Below are 16,304 nucleotides of genomic sequence, written 5' to 3' on the forward strand. Positions count from 1 at the left end.
AACGTGCCATCAAATTGAGCGTTGACATTGAAATGTCTAGTTTGTATTTTTTTTTTAGAAAATGTAGGGACTTGGTCTAGTTTTAAGAATCCAAATGAACCAGGCCACTCCATCTGTAGTAACATAAAATATATATTCTACACTTTAACAGTTGTTATTAGTTTCTATGTAGAACTGAGCGTTGAAAAATTATATTGTCATATACCTATTCTTTGAGAATTTCTGCTCATCTAAAGACGCCTGAATATTTCATCTTAAGATAACTTTAATTAATTTTTTTATGGAACAATTACTGTACATATCGTAGAAAAATATGTCTCTAAGACATCCATCAGAATTTTTTCAAATGTTACATATCTCTATATCGTTGTATGTTACTACAGACAGACTGTAGGATCTTGCATATCTATCATGCCAACTTCAATTATCATTATGTGAACACATGAATTATATTGAGAAAAACGAAAGAAATAAATTTAACAGTATTAAAATTTGTACCTAAAGGTAGCAGTTTAGATATTTTATAAAAATATTTACATTTGAAATTTTATCTTTCTAAAAAAAATTAATATTTGGCATCCAAAAAGAATTATCGTAGATTTTGTTACTTAAATTAATGATGAAACATTTTGGCGTGATTCTAGGCTAGTGTATGTGGTGTTTCTATTGTACAATTTTAGAATCGTGTAAAATTCACTAAAAATTCATTGAAATTCTATATATTCTTATTATAATATTTTTTGAAATTTGCCAAATCATGGTTATAACTGTACCGTGTTGTTGTTAAGTTTCCTTCGAAGTCATTTACCTCAAGCTGAGCTGATCAAGATTTTTGCAACATAAAATGCCACTACAAGAGCAGTATTTACCTACTATGGTATTATTGTGTTCCTTCTCAAGAATCAAGTATTTCATCAAGGTACACATAAGAAAAACTCAAGCATTTAGCATTGAGTGGTCTACAAAAAGCTTGGAGATTTAAATATTGTAAATAATAAATTTTTAATATTGCATAAACATATTATAGTTAAGTTTTCATTTTATTTAATCTTTTCCTTCACTTACTACCACTCTGGAGCTTTTCGTAGACCAGAATTTGTCAGTGCATTTAACTAAGATCGCGCATCAACATAGCTTGAGGAATTAACTTTGCAGTGAAATATCTAGGGTAAGTGATTGGAATGTGAAGGATTTTATGGAACCGACTGTAGATTTAAACTGCACTGCCCCAAGATGTATTTTTTCCTTTTAATTTATTCCCTCATATTGCAACAAGATGCCTTGACACAGTACAACACAACTGTTTACAAAAAAAACTACAAGCGATGTTGAAAATTACTGTAATACCTCAATACTCAGACAAAATCCACAGATGTACTTATATTGTATCGTATTAGAATAAGATTTTGAAAATGTTAGCCTATAAATCATGCTTCAACCGGTTTCTTCCTGTTATTTCACCGATATTTCGGGAAAAAGCAACATATTCATTATTATCTTCTAAACAAAATTTATATTTTCGAATAGGCGAAAATCAGAAATACATATCGTGGAAATATTATGTGAAATAATATAGATGAAGAAATAAAAGCAGTGTACATTATCATTTTAACCAGCATTTCGGTAGTAAGGGTACTTCTCCATATTACTGCATATATATTTTTCTTGAAAGCTTGTGGGAAATTTTCAGTTATTTAGCCGCTACCAATTCATACAGATGCTTCCATGTTATTTTTAAGAACTATTATTTTTATTTAAATTTTATTATTAAGAATAACTTTTGTTATTTAAAACTCATAAATATATTATGATATGATTGTTGGTGTAATAAAAACGATGAATTAAATTTTATGCTTCTTTTCACCTCCACCAATTATCAATAAATGAATATTTCAATGAAAAAGGGTCAACAATAAAAGGGCAATGCATTTCTGGCCATTGAACTAAAGACTTGAACTTTCTTTAGTTCAATGTTTCTGGCCAGCAAGTGTCAATCACTTGGCTTTAGAGGGTAGACTACACAACATACAATTAGGCGCGGAATTCAAATTTCGGTTAGTTTTCTTGATTTTCCCAGCTTCTCAGGCCACTTTTCCGAATTTTTCTTCAGTAAGAACCTTTTACGAAAAATGAGGAAAGTTTTTGAAATAAAATAAATAAAATCCGTCCAGCCGTTTTTACATGATGCGATTACAACGCAAAACAAGGCTCCATTTATAAAAACTAACCTGTTCGGCCATATTTTGAAGCCTTCCAACTTGAACTATTAGTGTGTTGGTTTAAGGAAGGTTTAACTCAAAAAGGAAATTACTAATCGTCTCCGGGTTCGTGATATGAAGTTAGTAGCGTGAAATCGCTTTTATATTAGTGGAAGTGCTGCATATAACTTGTCATGGGTTAGGAAGAGCAAGAGCTACAACTCTCGCACAAGATCGGCTAATACGGTTAACCGAACAAGGAAACCCCTTCATCAATTAAAGGACGGGAACACAGTTAGCTATATTCAAAGAACAATTATCAGTTTCAGTCTTATTATTTTTTTTGAAGGTGGGTATACATATTAAACAATAAAAATTAAGAAGAATAGTTTGTGTAACAGAACATTTTATATGAACATATTAAAAATGAACATCTATATATCAGTTAATTATAATTCATTGGTATATATTACATGTTTTTTTTTATCACTTCAATCATTCTCTTGGTTTTCATTACGGTTTTGCCTATTACCCCATTCAAAACCACCTGGTCTCTCCTCTGGAAGTGGTTCATAATCAGGATCTTCTGGATGAGGATCAAATAACATTTTTCTATAAGAAAAACGAAAAGAGTAAAAGTCCATTGTTATGTTCTCACAATACTTGAAGTGTTTGATGTAATAAGCAGAGTTGACTGTTGGCATACTCACAGAAAAGTGGGAGTTTTCAAAATCTTGAAACCTCCTTGCTGGTTTGGGAAAACGTCTTCCATGAAGAAATAAATGTGACCTACTGCTATACCTGTTAAATCAACATAGACTGCATTTCCTAGCAAAAGAGAAAAACCAAGCAGAACCCACGGCATGTACGGAGCCTGAAAAATGGAACCCAAATACTTAGAATACAATTTACAGAACTTTCGACAACACGAATACGCACCTGAAAATTCAAAAGTCCGAAGAAATTTATTCGTACATATGGATTTCTTCTGGCCCAAACATATACCAACATTATAGTGAAGGCTTGACCAAGAAACAGTAAGTTAACAAAGAAAGCAAATATCTGAGAAGTGTTGAGGAAAACCACTGAATATAACAAGTATTTATTTAAACATTTTAGGAAGTTTGTTCAGGAATTCAGTAGTTATAAATGTTTTCTTTATTTCATATTATGTGAAAGGATACAATCATACACGAGGCCCCAAATAGAAACATCATCACAAAATCGGCTGTCCTATTTCTGAATGACCCTTCTTCTAACATCCTACAATACTTATATGTGAATATCATATTGAAGAAGAAATTGAAACCAAAAACTCCAAAGAATAGAAACGTTGTTACTAGTCTCCATACTTGACCCTGCTTCAAAATTAGTATTGGATTGAAGTATAATTGAAAAGGTGAAGCTAACTCTAATTGCTGAAAAAATCAATTCAATAGTTATAAAACATTACAAATCACAATACATAGTTATGTATATGCTTGAATGTATATTAAGGGCTATTGGCACATTTGATGATATAGGTTTCCAAAACAAGGAATATGGGGAGTTAATGTGAAACACCCTTTACTCTCAAATAAACTTACCACTGCTAGGGTTGTTATTACACAAGCAGTAGTATAAGCCCTTGTAACAGGGGGCATATTCATATATTCATTTCGAAAAGTTTGATAAGCCATTTTAGCAACGGGGAAGTATTATCAACTCATAGCTTAAAAATAATTCCAAAATTTTTATGACTCAGCTCTGCCACATCAGGATCACACGTAAATTTGTAAATTATTTCAATACGTAAATACTTTTGACTACTTGACACATGCATCCACAGAACTTGAAATCTGTCATAGACAGTTTTCAAACTTGTCAGTTGTCGAAGACACCAAGTCATAGATTCAGCGCATGGTTATTTTCCAGTTCACTTTAAAGTGCTCTCTGGAGTACATTTTTTACCCAAAAAATCGAGATTTTCGAAATCGAGTTTTTGCTAGGGTGAAAATCTTATCAACGCTGATCACGAAACCGGAAATCCCAATTCGATCAGACGAATATAGCAGGAGATATCGCAGAATGAAAATTGCGATTTTTGAAAAATTGCCATTTCCAAGAAAAAAATTTAAACGAAGGAAGATAGGCTTTCGAAATTGCTCGCAATAGATTCAGCGTGTTCGAAAACCTATATTTCCAGACCAAAATTTCATATTTCTGGCCCTGTTAAGGAGAAAATAACTTTTGTTGTTTTTCCACTTTTCATTTTCGAGTTGACTTCGAAGAGCTCTCTAGAGTACAATTCTCTATCGAATCATCAACTGTTTGGTTTTCTAGAATCCTCAAAACAAATTCTATGCACTCCATATCCTAAGACATCAATAGAACATCCTGATTTTCAGAGAGAGTAGCAAATAGGTCATTTTTGGGGGTCTAACCCCTTGCTCATTTTTGATCCAAGAAATCGAGATTTTCGAAATCGAGTTTTTATACTAGGGTGGAAGCCTTGGCAATGCTGATTATAAAACTGGAAATCCCAAATGAATCAGACGAATATAACAGGAGATATCGCAGATTGAAAATTGCGATTTTTGAAAAATTGCCATTTCCAAGATGAAAATTTAAACGAAGGAAGAAAGGCTTTCGAAATTGCTCGCAATGAATTCAGCGTGTTCGAAAACCTATATTTCCATACCAAAATTTCAAATATCTGGCCCTGTTTAGGAGAAAATAACTTTTGTTGTTTTTTCACTTTTCATTTTCGAGTTGAGTTCGAAGAGGTCTCTAGAGTACAATTCTCTATCGAATCATCAACTCTTTGGTTTTCTAGAATCCTCAAAACGAATTCTAAGCACTCCATATCCTAAGACAGTGCTAGAACATCCTGATTTTCAGATAGAGTAGCAAATAGGTCACTTTAGGGGGGTCTAACCCCTTGCTCATTTTTGACCCAAAAAATCGATATTTTCGAAATCGAGTTTTTATGCTAGGGTGGAAGCCTTGGCAATGCTGATTATAAAACTGAAAATCCCAAATGAATCAGGCGAATATAACAGGAGATATCGCAGATTGAAAATTGCGATTTTTGAAAAATTGCCATTTCCAAGATGAAAATTTAAACGAAGGGAGATAGGCTTTCGAAATTGCTCGCAATAGATTCAGCGTACTCGAAAACCTATATTTCCAGACCAAAATTTCAAATATCTGGCCCTGTTTAGGAGAAAATAACTTTTTTTGTTTTTCCACTTTTCATTTTCGAGTTGACTTCGAAGAGCTCTATAGAGTACAATTCTCTATCGAATCATCAACTCTTTGGTTTTCTAGAATCCTCAAAACAAATTCTATGCACTCCATATCCTAAGACATCAATAGAAAATTCTGATTTTTAGACAGAGTAGCAAATAGGTCATTTTAGGGGGGTCTAACCCCTTGCTCATTTTTGACCCAAAAAATCGAGATTTTCGAAATCGAGTTTTTATGCTAGGGTGGAAGCCTTGGCAATGCTGATTATAAAACTGAAAATCCCAAATGAATCAGGCGAATATAACAGGAGATATCGCAGATTGAAAATTGCGATTTTTGAAAAATTGCCATTTCCAAGATGAAAATTCAAACGAAGGGAGATAGGCTTTCGAAATTGCTCGCAATAGATTCAGCGTGTTCGAAAACCTATATTTCCAGACCAAAATTTCAAATATCTGGCCCTGTTTAGGAGAAAATAACTTTTTTTGTTTTTCCACTTTTCATTTTCGAGTTGACTTCGAAGAGCTCTATAGAGTACAATTCTCTATCGAATCATCAACTCTTTGGTTTTCTAGAATCCTCAAAACAAATTCTATGCACTCCATATCCTAAGACATCAATAGAAAATTCTTATTTTTAGACAGAGTAGCAAATAGGTCATTTTAGGGGTGTCTAACCCCTTGCTCATTTTTGACCCAAAAAATCGAGATTTTCGAAATCGAGTTTTTATGCTAGGGTGGAAGCCTTGGCAATGCTGATTATAAAACTGAAAATCCCAAATGAATCAGGCGAATATAACAGGAGATATCGCAGATTGAAAATTGCGATTTTTGAAAAATTGCCATTTCCAAGATGAAAATTCAAACGAAGGGAGATAGGCTTTCGAAATTGCTCGCAATAGATTCAGCGTGTTCGAAAACCTATATTTCCAGACCAAAATTTCAAATATCTGGCCCTGTTTAGGAGAAAATAACTTTTTTTGTTTTTCCACTTTTCATTTTCGAGTTGACTTCGAAGAGCTCTCTAGAGTACAATTCTCTATCGAATCATCAACTCTTTGGTTTTCTAGAATCCTCAAAACAAATTCTATGCACTCTATATCCTAAGACATCAATAGAAAATTCTGATTTTTAGACAGAGTAGCAAATAGGTCACTTTAGGGGGGTCTAACCCCTTGCTCATTTTTGACCCAAAAAATCGAGATTTTCGAAATCGAGTTTTTATGCTAGGGTGGAAGCCTTGGCAATGCTGATTATAAAACTGAAAATCCCAAATGAATCAGGCGAATATAACAGGAGATATCGCAGATTGAAAATTGCGATTTTTGAAAAATTGCCATTTCCAAGATGAAAATTTAAACGAAGGGGGATAGGCTTTCGAAATTGCTCGCAATAGATTCAGCGTACTCGAAAACCTATATTTCCAGACCAAAAGTTCAAATATCTGGCCCTGTTTAGGAGAAAATAACTTTTTTTGTTTTTCCACTTTTCATTTTCGAGTTGACTTCGAAGAGCTCTATAGAGTACAAATCTCTATCGAACCATCAACTCTTTGGTTTTCTAGAATCCTCAAAACAAATTCTATGCACTCCATATCCTAAGACATCAATAGAAAATCCTGATTTTCAGACAGAGTAGCAAATAGGTCATTTTAGGGGGGTCTAACCCCTTGCTCATTTTTGACCCAAAAAATCGAGATTTTCGAAATCGAGTTTTTATGCTAGGGTGGAAGCCTTGGCAATGCTGATTATAAAACCGAAAATCCCAAATGAATCAGGCGAATATAACAGGAGATATCGCAGATTGAAAATTGCGATTTTTGAAAAATTGCCATTTCCAAGATGAAAATTCAAACGAAGGGAGAGAGGCGTTCGAAATTGCTCGCAATGGATTCAGCGTGTTCGAAAACCTATATTTCCAGACCAAAATTTCAAATATCTGGCCCTGTTTAGGAGAAAATAACTTTTTTTGTTTTTCCACTTTTCATTTTCGAGTTGACTTCGAAAAGCTCTATATAGTACAATTCTCTATCGAATCATCAACTCTTTGGTTTTCTAGAATCCTCAAAACAAATTCTAAGCACTCCATATCCTAAGACAGTGCTAGAACATCCTGATTTTCAGATAGAGTAGCAAATAGGTCATTTTAGGGGGGTCTAACCCCTTGCTCATTTTTGACCCAAAAAATCGAGATTTTCGAAATCGAGTTTTTATGCTAGGGTGGAAGCCTTGGCAATGCTGATTATAAAACCGAAAATCCCAAATGAATCAGGCGAATATAACAGGAGATATCGCAGATTGAAAATTGCGATTTTTGAGAAATTGCCATTTCCAAGATGAAAATTCAAACGAAGGGAGATAGGCTTTCGAAATTGCTCGCAATAGATTCAGCGTGTTCGAAAACCTATATTTCCAGACCAAAATTTCAAATATCTGGCCCTGTTTAGGAGTAAATAACTTTTTTTGTTTTTCCACTTTTCATTTTCGAGTTGAGTTCGAAGAGCTCTCTAGAGTACAATTCTCTATCGAATCATCAACTCTTTGGTTTTCTAGAATCCTCAAAACAAATTCTATGCACTCCATATCCTAAGACATCAATAGAAAATCCTGATTTTTAGACAGAGTAGCAAATAGGTCATTTTAGGGGGGTCTAACCCCTTGCTCATTTTTGACCCAAAAAATCGAGATTTTCGAAATCGAGTTTTTATGCTAGGGTGGAAGCCTTGGCAATGCTGATTATAAAACTGAAAATCCCAAATGAATGAGGCGAATATAACAGGACATATCGCAGATTGAAAATTGCGATTTTTTAAAAATTGCCATTTCCAAGATGAAAATTTAAACGAAGGGAGATAGGCTTTCGAAATTGCTCGCAATAGATTCAGCGTACTCGAAAACCTATATTTCCAGACCAAAATTTCAAATATCTGGCCCTGTTTAGGAGAAAATAACTTTTTTTGTTTTTCCACTTTTCATTTTCGAGTTGACTTCGAAGAGCTCTATATAGTACAATTCTCTATCGAATCATCAACTCTTTGGTTTTCTAGAATCCTCAAAACAAATTCTATGCACTCCATATCCTAAGACATCAATAGAACATCCTGATTTTTAGACAGAGTAGCAAATAGGTCACTTCAGGGGGGTCTAACCCCTTGCTCATTTTTGACCCAAAAAATCGAGATTTTCGAAATCGAGTTTTTATGCTAGGGTGGAAGCCTTGGCAATGCTGATTATAAAACTGAAAATCCCAAATGAATCAGGCGAATATAACAGGAGATATCGCAGATTGAAAATTGCGATTTTTGAAAAATTGCCATTTCCAGGATGAAAATTTAAACGAAGGGAGATAGGCTTTCGAAATTGCTCGCAATAGATTCAGCGTGTTCGAAAACCTATATTTCCATACCAAAATTTTAAATATCTGGCCCTGTTTAGGAGAAAATAACTTTTGTTGTTTTTTCACTTTTCATTTTCGAGTTGAGTTCGAAGAGCTCTCTAGAGTACAATTCTCTATCGAATCATCAACTCTTTGATTTTCTAGAATCCTCAAAACAAATTCTATGCACTCCACATCCGAAGACATCAATAGAACATCCTGATTTTTAGACAGAGTAGAAAATAGGTCATTTTAGGGGGGTCTAACCCCTTGCTCATTTTTGACCCAAAAAATCGAGATTTTCGAAATCGAGTTTTTATGCTAGGGTGGAAGCCTTAGCAATGCTGAATATAAAACTGGAAATCCCAAATGAATCAGGCGAATATAACAGGAGATATCGCAGATTGAAAATTGCGATTTTTGAAAAATTGCCATTTCCAAGATGAAAATTTAAACGAAGGGAGATAGGCTTTCGAAATTGCTCGCAATAGATTCAGCGTACTCGAAAACCTATATTTCCAGACCAAAATTTCAAATGTCTGGCCCTGTTTAGGAGAAAATAACTTTTTTTGTTTTTCCACTTTTCATTTTCGAGTTGACTTCGAAGAGCTCTCTAGAGTACAATTCTCTATCGAATCATCAACTCTTTGATTTTCTAGAATCCTCAAAACAAATTCTATGCACTCCACATCCTAAGACATCAATAGAACATCCTGATTTTTAGACAGAGTAGAAAATAGGTCATTTTAGGGGGGTCTAACCCCTTGCTCATTTTTGACCCAAAAAATCGAGATTTTCGAAATCGAGTTTTTATGCTAGGGTGGAAGCCTTGGCAATGCTGATTATAAAACCGAAAATCCCAAATGAATCAGGCGAATATAACAGGAGATATCGCAGATTGAAAATTGCGATTTTTGAAAAATTGCCATTTCCAAGATGAAAATTCAAACGAAGGGAGATAGGCTTTCGAAATTGCTCGCAATAGATTCAGCGTGTTCGAAAACCTATATTTCCAGACCAAAATTTCAAATATCTAGCCCTGTTTAGGAGAAAATAACTTTTTTTGTTTTTCCACTTTTCATTTTCGAGTTGAGTTCGAAGAGCTCTCTAGAGTACAATTCTCTATCGAATCATCAACTCTTTGGTTTTCTAGAATCCTCAAAACAAATTCTAAGCACTCCATAGCCTGTGACAGTGCTAGAACATCCTGATTTTCAGACAGAGTAGCAAATAGGTCACTTTAGGGGGGTCTAACCCCTTGCTCATTTTTGACCCAAAAAATCGAGATTTTCGAAATCGAGTTTTTATGCTAGGGTGGAAGCCTTAGCAATGCTGATTATAAAACTGGAAATCCCAAATGAATCAGGCGAATATAACAGGAGATATCGCAGATTGAAAATTGCGATTTTTGAAAAATTGCCATTTCCAAGATGAAAATTTAAACGAAGGGAGAAAGGCTTTCGAAATTGCTCGCAATAGATTCAGCGTGTTCGAAAACTTATATTTCCATACCAAAATTTCAAATATCTGGCCCTGTTTAGGAGAAAATAACTTTTGTTGTTTTTTCACTTTTCATTTTCGAGTTGAGTTCGAAGAGCTCTCTAGAGTACAATTCTCTATCGAATCATCAACTCTTTGATTTTCTAGAATCCTCAAAACAAATTCTATGCACTCCACATCCTAAGACATCAATAGAACATCCTGATTTTTAGACAGAGTAGAAAATAGGTCATTTTAGGGGGGTCTAACCCCTTGCTCATTTTTGACCCAAAAAATCGAGATTTTCGAAATCGAGTTTTTATACTAGGGTGGAAGCCTTGGCAATGCTGATTATAAAACTGAAAATCCCAAATGAATCAGGCGAATATAACAGGAGATATCGCAGATTGAAAATTGCGATTTTTGAAAAATTGCCATTTCCAAGATGAAAATTTAAACGAAGGGAGAAAGGCTTTCGAAATTGCTCGCAATAGATTCAGCGTGTTCGAAAACTTATATTTCCATACCAAAATTTCAAATATCTGGCCCTGTTTAGGAGAAAATAACTTTTGTTGTTTTTTCACTTTTCATTTTCGAGTTGAGTTCGAAGAGCTCTCTAGAGTACAATTCTCTATCGAATCATCAACTCTTTGATTTTCTAGAATCCTCAAAACAAATTCTATGCACTCCATATCCTGAGGCATCAATAGAACATCCTGATTTTTAGACAGAGTAGCAAATTGGTCATTTTAGGGGGGTCTAACCCCTTGCTCATTTTTGACCCAAAAAATCGAGATTTTCGAAATCGAGTTTTTATGCTAGGGTGGAAGCCTCAGCAATGCTGATTATAAAACTGGAAATCCCAAATGAATCAGGCGAATATAACAGGAGATATCGCAGATTGAAAATTGCGATTTTTGAAAAATTGCCATTTCCAAGATGAAAATTTAAACGAAGGGAGAAAGGCTTTCGAAATTGCTCGCAATAGATTCAGCGTGTTCGAAAACCTATATTTCCATACCAAAATTTCAAATATCTGGCCCTGTTTAGGAGAAAATAACTTTTGTTGTTTTTTCACTTTTCATTTTCGAGTTGAGTTCGAAGAGCTCTCTAGAGTACAATTCTCTATCGAATCATCAACTCTTTGATTTTCTAGAATCCTCAAAACAAATTCTATGCACTCCATATCCTAAGACATCAATAGAACATCCTGATTTTTAGACAGAGTAGCAAATAGGTCATTTTAGGGGGGTCTAACCCCTTGCTCATTTTTGACCCAAAAAATCGAGATTTTCGAAATCGAGTTTTTATGCCAGGGTGGAAGCTTTGGCAATGCTGATTATAAAACTGGAAATCCCAAATGAATCAGGCGAATATAACAGGAGATATCGCAGATTGAAAATTGCGATTTTTGAAAAATTGTCATTTCGAAGATGAAAATTTAAACGAAGGGAGAAAGGCTTTCGAAATTGCTCGCAATAGATTCAGCGTGTTCGAAAACCTATATTTCCATACTTAAATTTCAAATATCTGGCCCTGTTTAGGAGAAAATAACTTTTTTTGTTTTTCCACTTTTCATTTTCGAGTTGAGTTCGAAGAGCTCTCTAGAGTACAATTCTCTATCGAATCATCAACTCTTTGGTTTTCTAGAATCCTCAAAACAAATTCTATGCACTCCATATCCTAAGACATCAATAGAAAATCCTGATTTTTAGACAGAGTAGCAAATAGGTCATTTTAGGGGGGGTCTAACCCCTTGCTCATTTTTGACCCAAAAATTCGAGATTTTCGAAATCGAGTTTTTATGCTAGGGTGGAAGCCTTGGCAATGCTGATTATAAAACTGAAAATCCCAAATGAATCAGGCGAATATAACAGGAGATATCGCAGATTGAAAATTGCGATTTTTGAAAAATTGCCATTTCCAAGATGAAAATTCAAACGAAGGGAGATAGGCTTTCGAAATTGCTCGCAATAGATTCAGCGTGTTCGAAAACCTATATTTCCAGACCAAAATTTCAAATATCTGGCCCTGTTTAGGAGAAAATAACTTTTTTTGTTTTTCCACTTTTCATTTTCGAGTTGACTTCGAAGAGCTCTATAGAGTACAATTCTCTATCGAATCATCAACTCTTTGGTTTTCTAGAATCCTCAAAACAAATTCTATGCACTCTATATCCTAAGACATCAATAGAAAATTCTGATTTTTAGACAGAGTAGCAAATAGGTCACTTTAGGGGGGTCTAACCCCTTGCTCATTTTTGACCCAAAAAATCGAGATTTTCGAAACCGAGTTTTTATGCTAGGGTGGAAGCCTTGACAATGCTGATTATAAAACTGGAAATCCCAAATGAATCAGGCGAATATAACAGGAGATATCGCAGATTGAAAATTGCGATTTTTGAAAAATTGCCAACGAAACCAGCATTCCAAGTCCAGAGCAAAATACCCCCTAAAAACTATCAGAGAACAACTTGAGGAGTTCAGAGACAGTCCTACCCACTGAGTGAGCATGCAAGATGCCGATCAATGACCACCACTTCAACCACTTCAAAAAGAAATAATATAATATATATATTGAGTTTGTATTTTTTTTTTTTTTTTTTGATCTGTACAAATGTTGAATTTTCAAACAATCAATCTCCAAATATTGTGCAATCTCACATTTCATTATTATAAACTTACCTGGCTGTAGGACTAATACTGTCGATGGCCTTTTGGTCAATAAATTGCGTTTATTATTATTATTATTATTGCCATTTCGAAGATGAAAATTTAAACGAAGGGCTTTCGAAATTGCTCGCAATGGATTCAGCGTGTTCAAAAACTATATTTTCATACCAAAATTTCAAATATCTGGCTCTGTTTAGGAGAAAATTCTTCTTCTACAGGAATATATTCAGATGAAACACAAGATTTTTTGAAGAAAATATATATATATATATGTTGATTATACACATAAATATACAAAATACGTACATGCAGTACCTATATAAAAGTATAAGTGACTAGTAAAATAGTTTGGCATATCAAAAATTTGATGTTTCAAATCTGTTAAATATTAGCTCTCAATAGTTGAGATGTTAGTAGATGATTTATCTGATATAATTATTGCACCAAGCTGCCGAAAAAATTGAAGCAGAATTATTTTAAACTTGCGCTTCAAACAAAATGTGACTTCAAAATAGAAGAAATGTTTTCCAATCAAGTTACAAAAAATTCCTGACACAATTTGATATTTCAAATTTGTGAATAATTTCATTGAACAATTTATCAATCGTATTAAAATTCTTATGTATATAACAGCAAATTGTCATGGATACTTGTAAATAACACTGAAAAAATTTAATAAAATCACAAGTTCTCATCTGTTTGATTTGTGGATGAATATTTTACATTATTTTTGATTGTCTTGAATGCACAATATAGCATTTGTTTCTGGCAAATATCCCATACTGTATATCCCATATTATTTCTTATCTCATGATCAGCATCATTCCTTAACAGAATTTCAATAATTCTACTGTTATTTTTGGAACATGCATAAAAAAGTGGGGTGTTTCCCTGGGCATCTTTTATATTCACATCACAATCATTGCACTTGACTAACTCTTTAACAACCCCAATTTGTTGGAACAAACAACTCAAATGTAAAGGAGTGTATAAGTAGTTATATGTCTGTATGTTAACTTGTGCACCGCAATCTAAAAGAATTCTCAACAGTGAACATCTACCATATTGTGATGCAACATGTAGAGGTGTGAAACCTTCGTTATTACACATATTAATGTTGATATCTTCGTGAAAACGTTTTTGATTTGCTGCATCTGAGGAAACTTCAAGGTCTTCAATTGTATTTTTTCCACATTTTTCACAATTGCAAAGTGGATGACACTTTGACGAGGCAGTATCTTTATAAGAATTATTGAATCCCAAATAGAAACAAGCTAAAGGGATGTCGTTATTTCTTATGGCATTTATCAGTAGATGGAGTTTTCTCTGATCATGTTCAGTTTTTGGTTTGATACCAAGATTAGCTTCAGTTGAATTAAACTCAGAAGATTCTTCAGCATTCCTGTAGAAAGGAAAAGAAAACAACATCTTTTTCACAGAGAATTTTTCAATATAGGTCTTCACAGTAAAATTGTGACAATTATTCAAAATAGTATGTATCTCCTTCTCTGAGAGTGTATATGTTAAATTTTCCAGTAAAATAGTTACAATTTGCAGATATCCAGCTTTAGCTGCCAAATGAAGCGGACTTTCCCCGGAATTATTACATATATCCATTTTAAGGTTGGGAGATGAATAAATTTCTGCTTTCACGCAATTCTCATAGCCTCTGCTAGTCGATAAATGTAAAGGGGTTTCACCCATATGATCTTGAATATTTACATCAATATTCTTGTCAGAAATTAACAGTAGAACTACATCCTGAAAACCTCTTTCAGAAGCATAATGTAGAGCGCTTTTTCCCAAAGCATCTTGTGCATTAATGTTGACACCAATGCTCAATAAATATTCAATAATTTCTGTCTGTTCATGGATTGTTGCATAGATGAGTAATGTTTGATCCTTTTCATTTCTAATCTGTTTATCCATTAGAATACTCTTAGCTATTTGATTACAATTACTGCATATACATAGTGGGTGACACATTTTTCCTACGAGGTGATCATTTTGAGAATATTCAAAAAAAGCTTTCAATGATACTAAACTTCCAGTTCGAACCAAACGAAATATTTCTTGTTCTTTGAAACCATTCAGTGATGAATTTCTCAGTAATTCCAGAAAATGCTCACTTTTTATATATTCTAAAGCAGCTTCTAATGTGGTCAACAAAAAATTAACGTGATCAGAGTAGGAAATCGAACAAAATTTGAAATCTTTAATGAAACTCAAGTTTGAAATCCAGTTATAAATTTTTACTTTGAGAATAACAGAAACAAACATTTGCAGTAGATCATCGGATGTTATACAACTGTTATGTTTATTTCCACATAAAACATTAAAAGTTCTATCTAGACAATTCACTTTATCCAATATAGTAAATGTATTGTTTAACTTACTCAACTCACAGTTAGCATAAGATAGACCTTCATCATTATTCAAAGATATACCCAAGTATTTATCCTTGACACCTTCAGTGTTTTTTATGATTTTAGTGATAAGTGTATCTGCATCAACCATAAAAGTACTTATGCCAAAAATAATTTTTTTTCCTAAACAGTATTGCATGTATGTCTCAACGGCTAGCTTGAGTTTCTCTAAAAACTGATCATTTTTCATTGCCGTATCTCTTAATGTTGGGTTCCTCAAAGTTTTTTGGAGACATCTTGAGTATAAACTTCCTATCAGATCCTTTTGAGTTTGAACATATTCTAATTCATAATTAGGAGTGGTTTCAATGAATTTTATACACAAATTCTGAATTTGCTGTAAAACTTCTTGCCCAGAACTTTCAACCCATAGAAAGTCTATACAATCAGGCAGGCTTTCTAATACTTGAGTGCCTGATGTACAACAAGGATGGTCCAGGAATAGTGGTTTATCCACGCACCAAACAACATAGCTGCTATTTTTTCCATCATAGAATGTTTCCTTGAATAAAATATTTATTATATCCAAGGAGAATTGAAAGTCTTCTATTATTATTTTGTTCTTCTGGACTTGTAATTTTTTTTTGGATAAGGTTGAACAAGATTGAGATATTTTAAGTATTCCATCTTCTTCTGGTACTAGTACTTGATCCAATATTACATCTATGTCAATTTCAGTTGATTCGAGAGTTCCACTTCTAGGAATGCATATTATCCAGTGCTCTTTCGCGGCCTTCTTAATAATGTCCGAATGATGTTCCAAGATTTCCATGAAAAATATATTTTCTCGTAAATTTTCGTCATAATCTGAATTCATATCAGAAGTCTCTTCATTTACTTATCTTGTTACTTGTTATCTTTTTTACTTTTATCGTTTACATCAGCTGATTATAGGTTAATTAAAATCTTAAATGATGCATTAGATCT

General features: G+C 33.6%; 2 protein-coding genes across 2 annotated transcripts; both read right to left on the reverse strand.

Moving 5' to 3' along the window:
• Positions 1 to 2,517: 2,517 nt before the first annotated feature.
• Positions 2,518 to 4,033, reverse strand: LOC123316706 (derlin-2). The gene is made up of 5 exons (XM_044902899.1): positions 3,785 to 4,033; positions 3,383 to 3,616; positions 3,138 to 3,260; positions 2,909 to 3,072; positions 2,518 to 2,810 (listed from the first exon to the last, which is right to left on the reverse strand). The coding sequence occupies exons 1-5, from the start codon at positions 3,875 to 3,877 to the stop codon at positions 2,690 to 2,692; spliced, it is 735 nt and encodes a 244-aa protein (XP_044758834.1). The 5' UTR covers positions 3,878 to 4,033; the 3' UTR covers positions 2,518 to 2,689.
• A 10,081-nt stretch (positions 4,034 to 14,114) lies between these two features.
• Positions 14,115 to 16,271, reverse strand: LOC123317221 (ankyrin repeat domain-containing protein 27-like). The gene is made up of 2 exons (XM_044903636.1): positions 15,348 to 16,271; positions 14,115 to 14,353 (listed from the first exon to the last, which is right to left on the reverse strand). The coding sequence occupies exons 1-2, from the start codon at positions 16,192 to 16,194 to the stop codon at positions 14,259 to 14,261; spliced, it is 942 nt and encodes a 313-aa protein (XP_044759571.1). The 5' UTR covers positions 16,195 to 16,271; the 3' UTR covers positions 14,115 to 14,258.
• Between the last annotated feature and the right edge of the window lie 33 nt (positions 16,272 to 16,304).

This window comes from Coccinella septempunctata, chromosome 7 (assembly GCF_907165205.1).
Source record: "Coccinella septempunctata chromosome 7, icCocSept1.1, whole genome shotgun sequence".
Classification (NCBI taxonomy): domain Eukaryota; kingdom Metazoa; phylum Arthropoda; class Insecta; order Coleoptera; family Coccinellidae; genus Coccinella; species Coccinella septempunctata.

Coding starts and splice junctions, on each gene's coding strand:
- LOC123316706 (XM_044902899.1), bottom strand. CDS start 3,877: ATGGCTTATCAAACTTTTCGAAATGAATATATGAATATGCCCCCTGTT. Junction 3,617..3,784: donor TAATAACAACCCTAGCAGTG/GTAAGTTTATTT, acceptor TGATTTTTTCAG/CAATTAGAGTTAGCTTCACC. Junction 3,073..3,137: donor TCGGACTTTTGAATTTTCAG/GTGCGTATTCGT, acceptor TCCATTTTTCAG/GCTCCGTACATGCCGTGGGT.
- LOC123317221 (XM_044903636.1), bottom strand. CDS start 16,194: ATGAATTCAGATTATGACGAAAATTTACGAGAAAATATATTTTTCATG. Junction 14,354..15,347: donor TTATGCTAACTGTGAGTTGA/GTAAGTTAAACA, acceptor TCCTTTCTACAG/GAATGCTGAAGAATCTTCTG.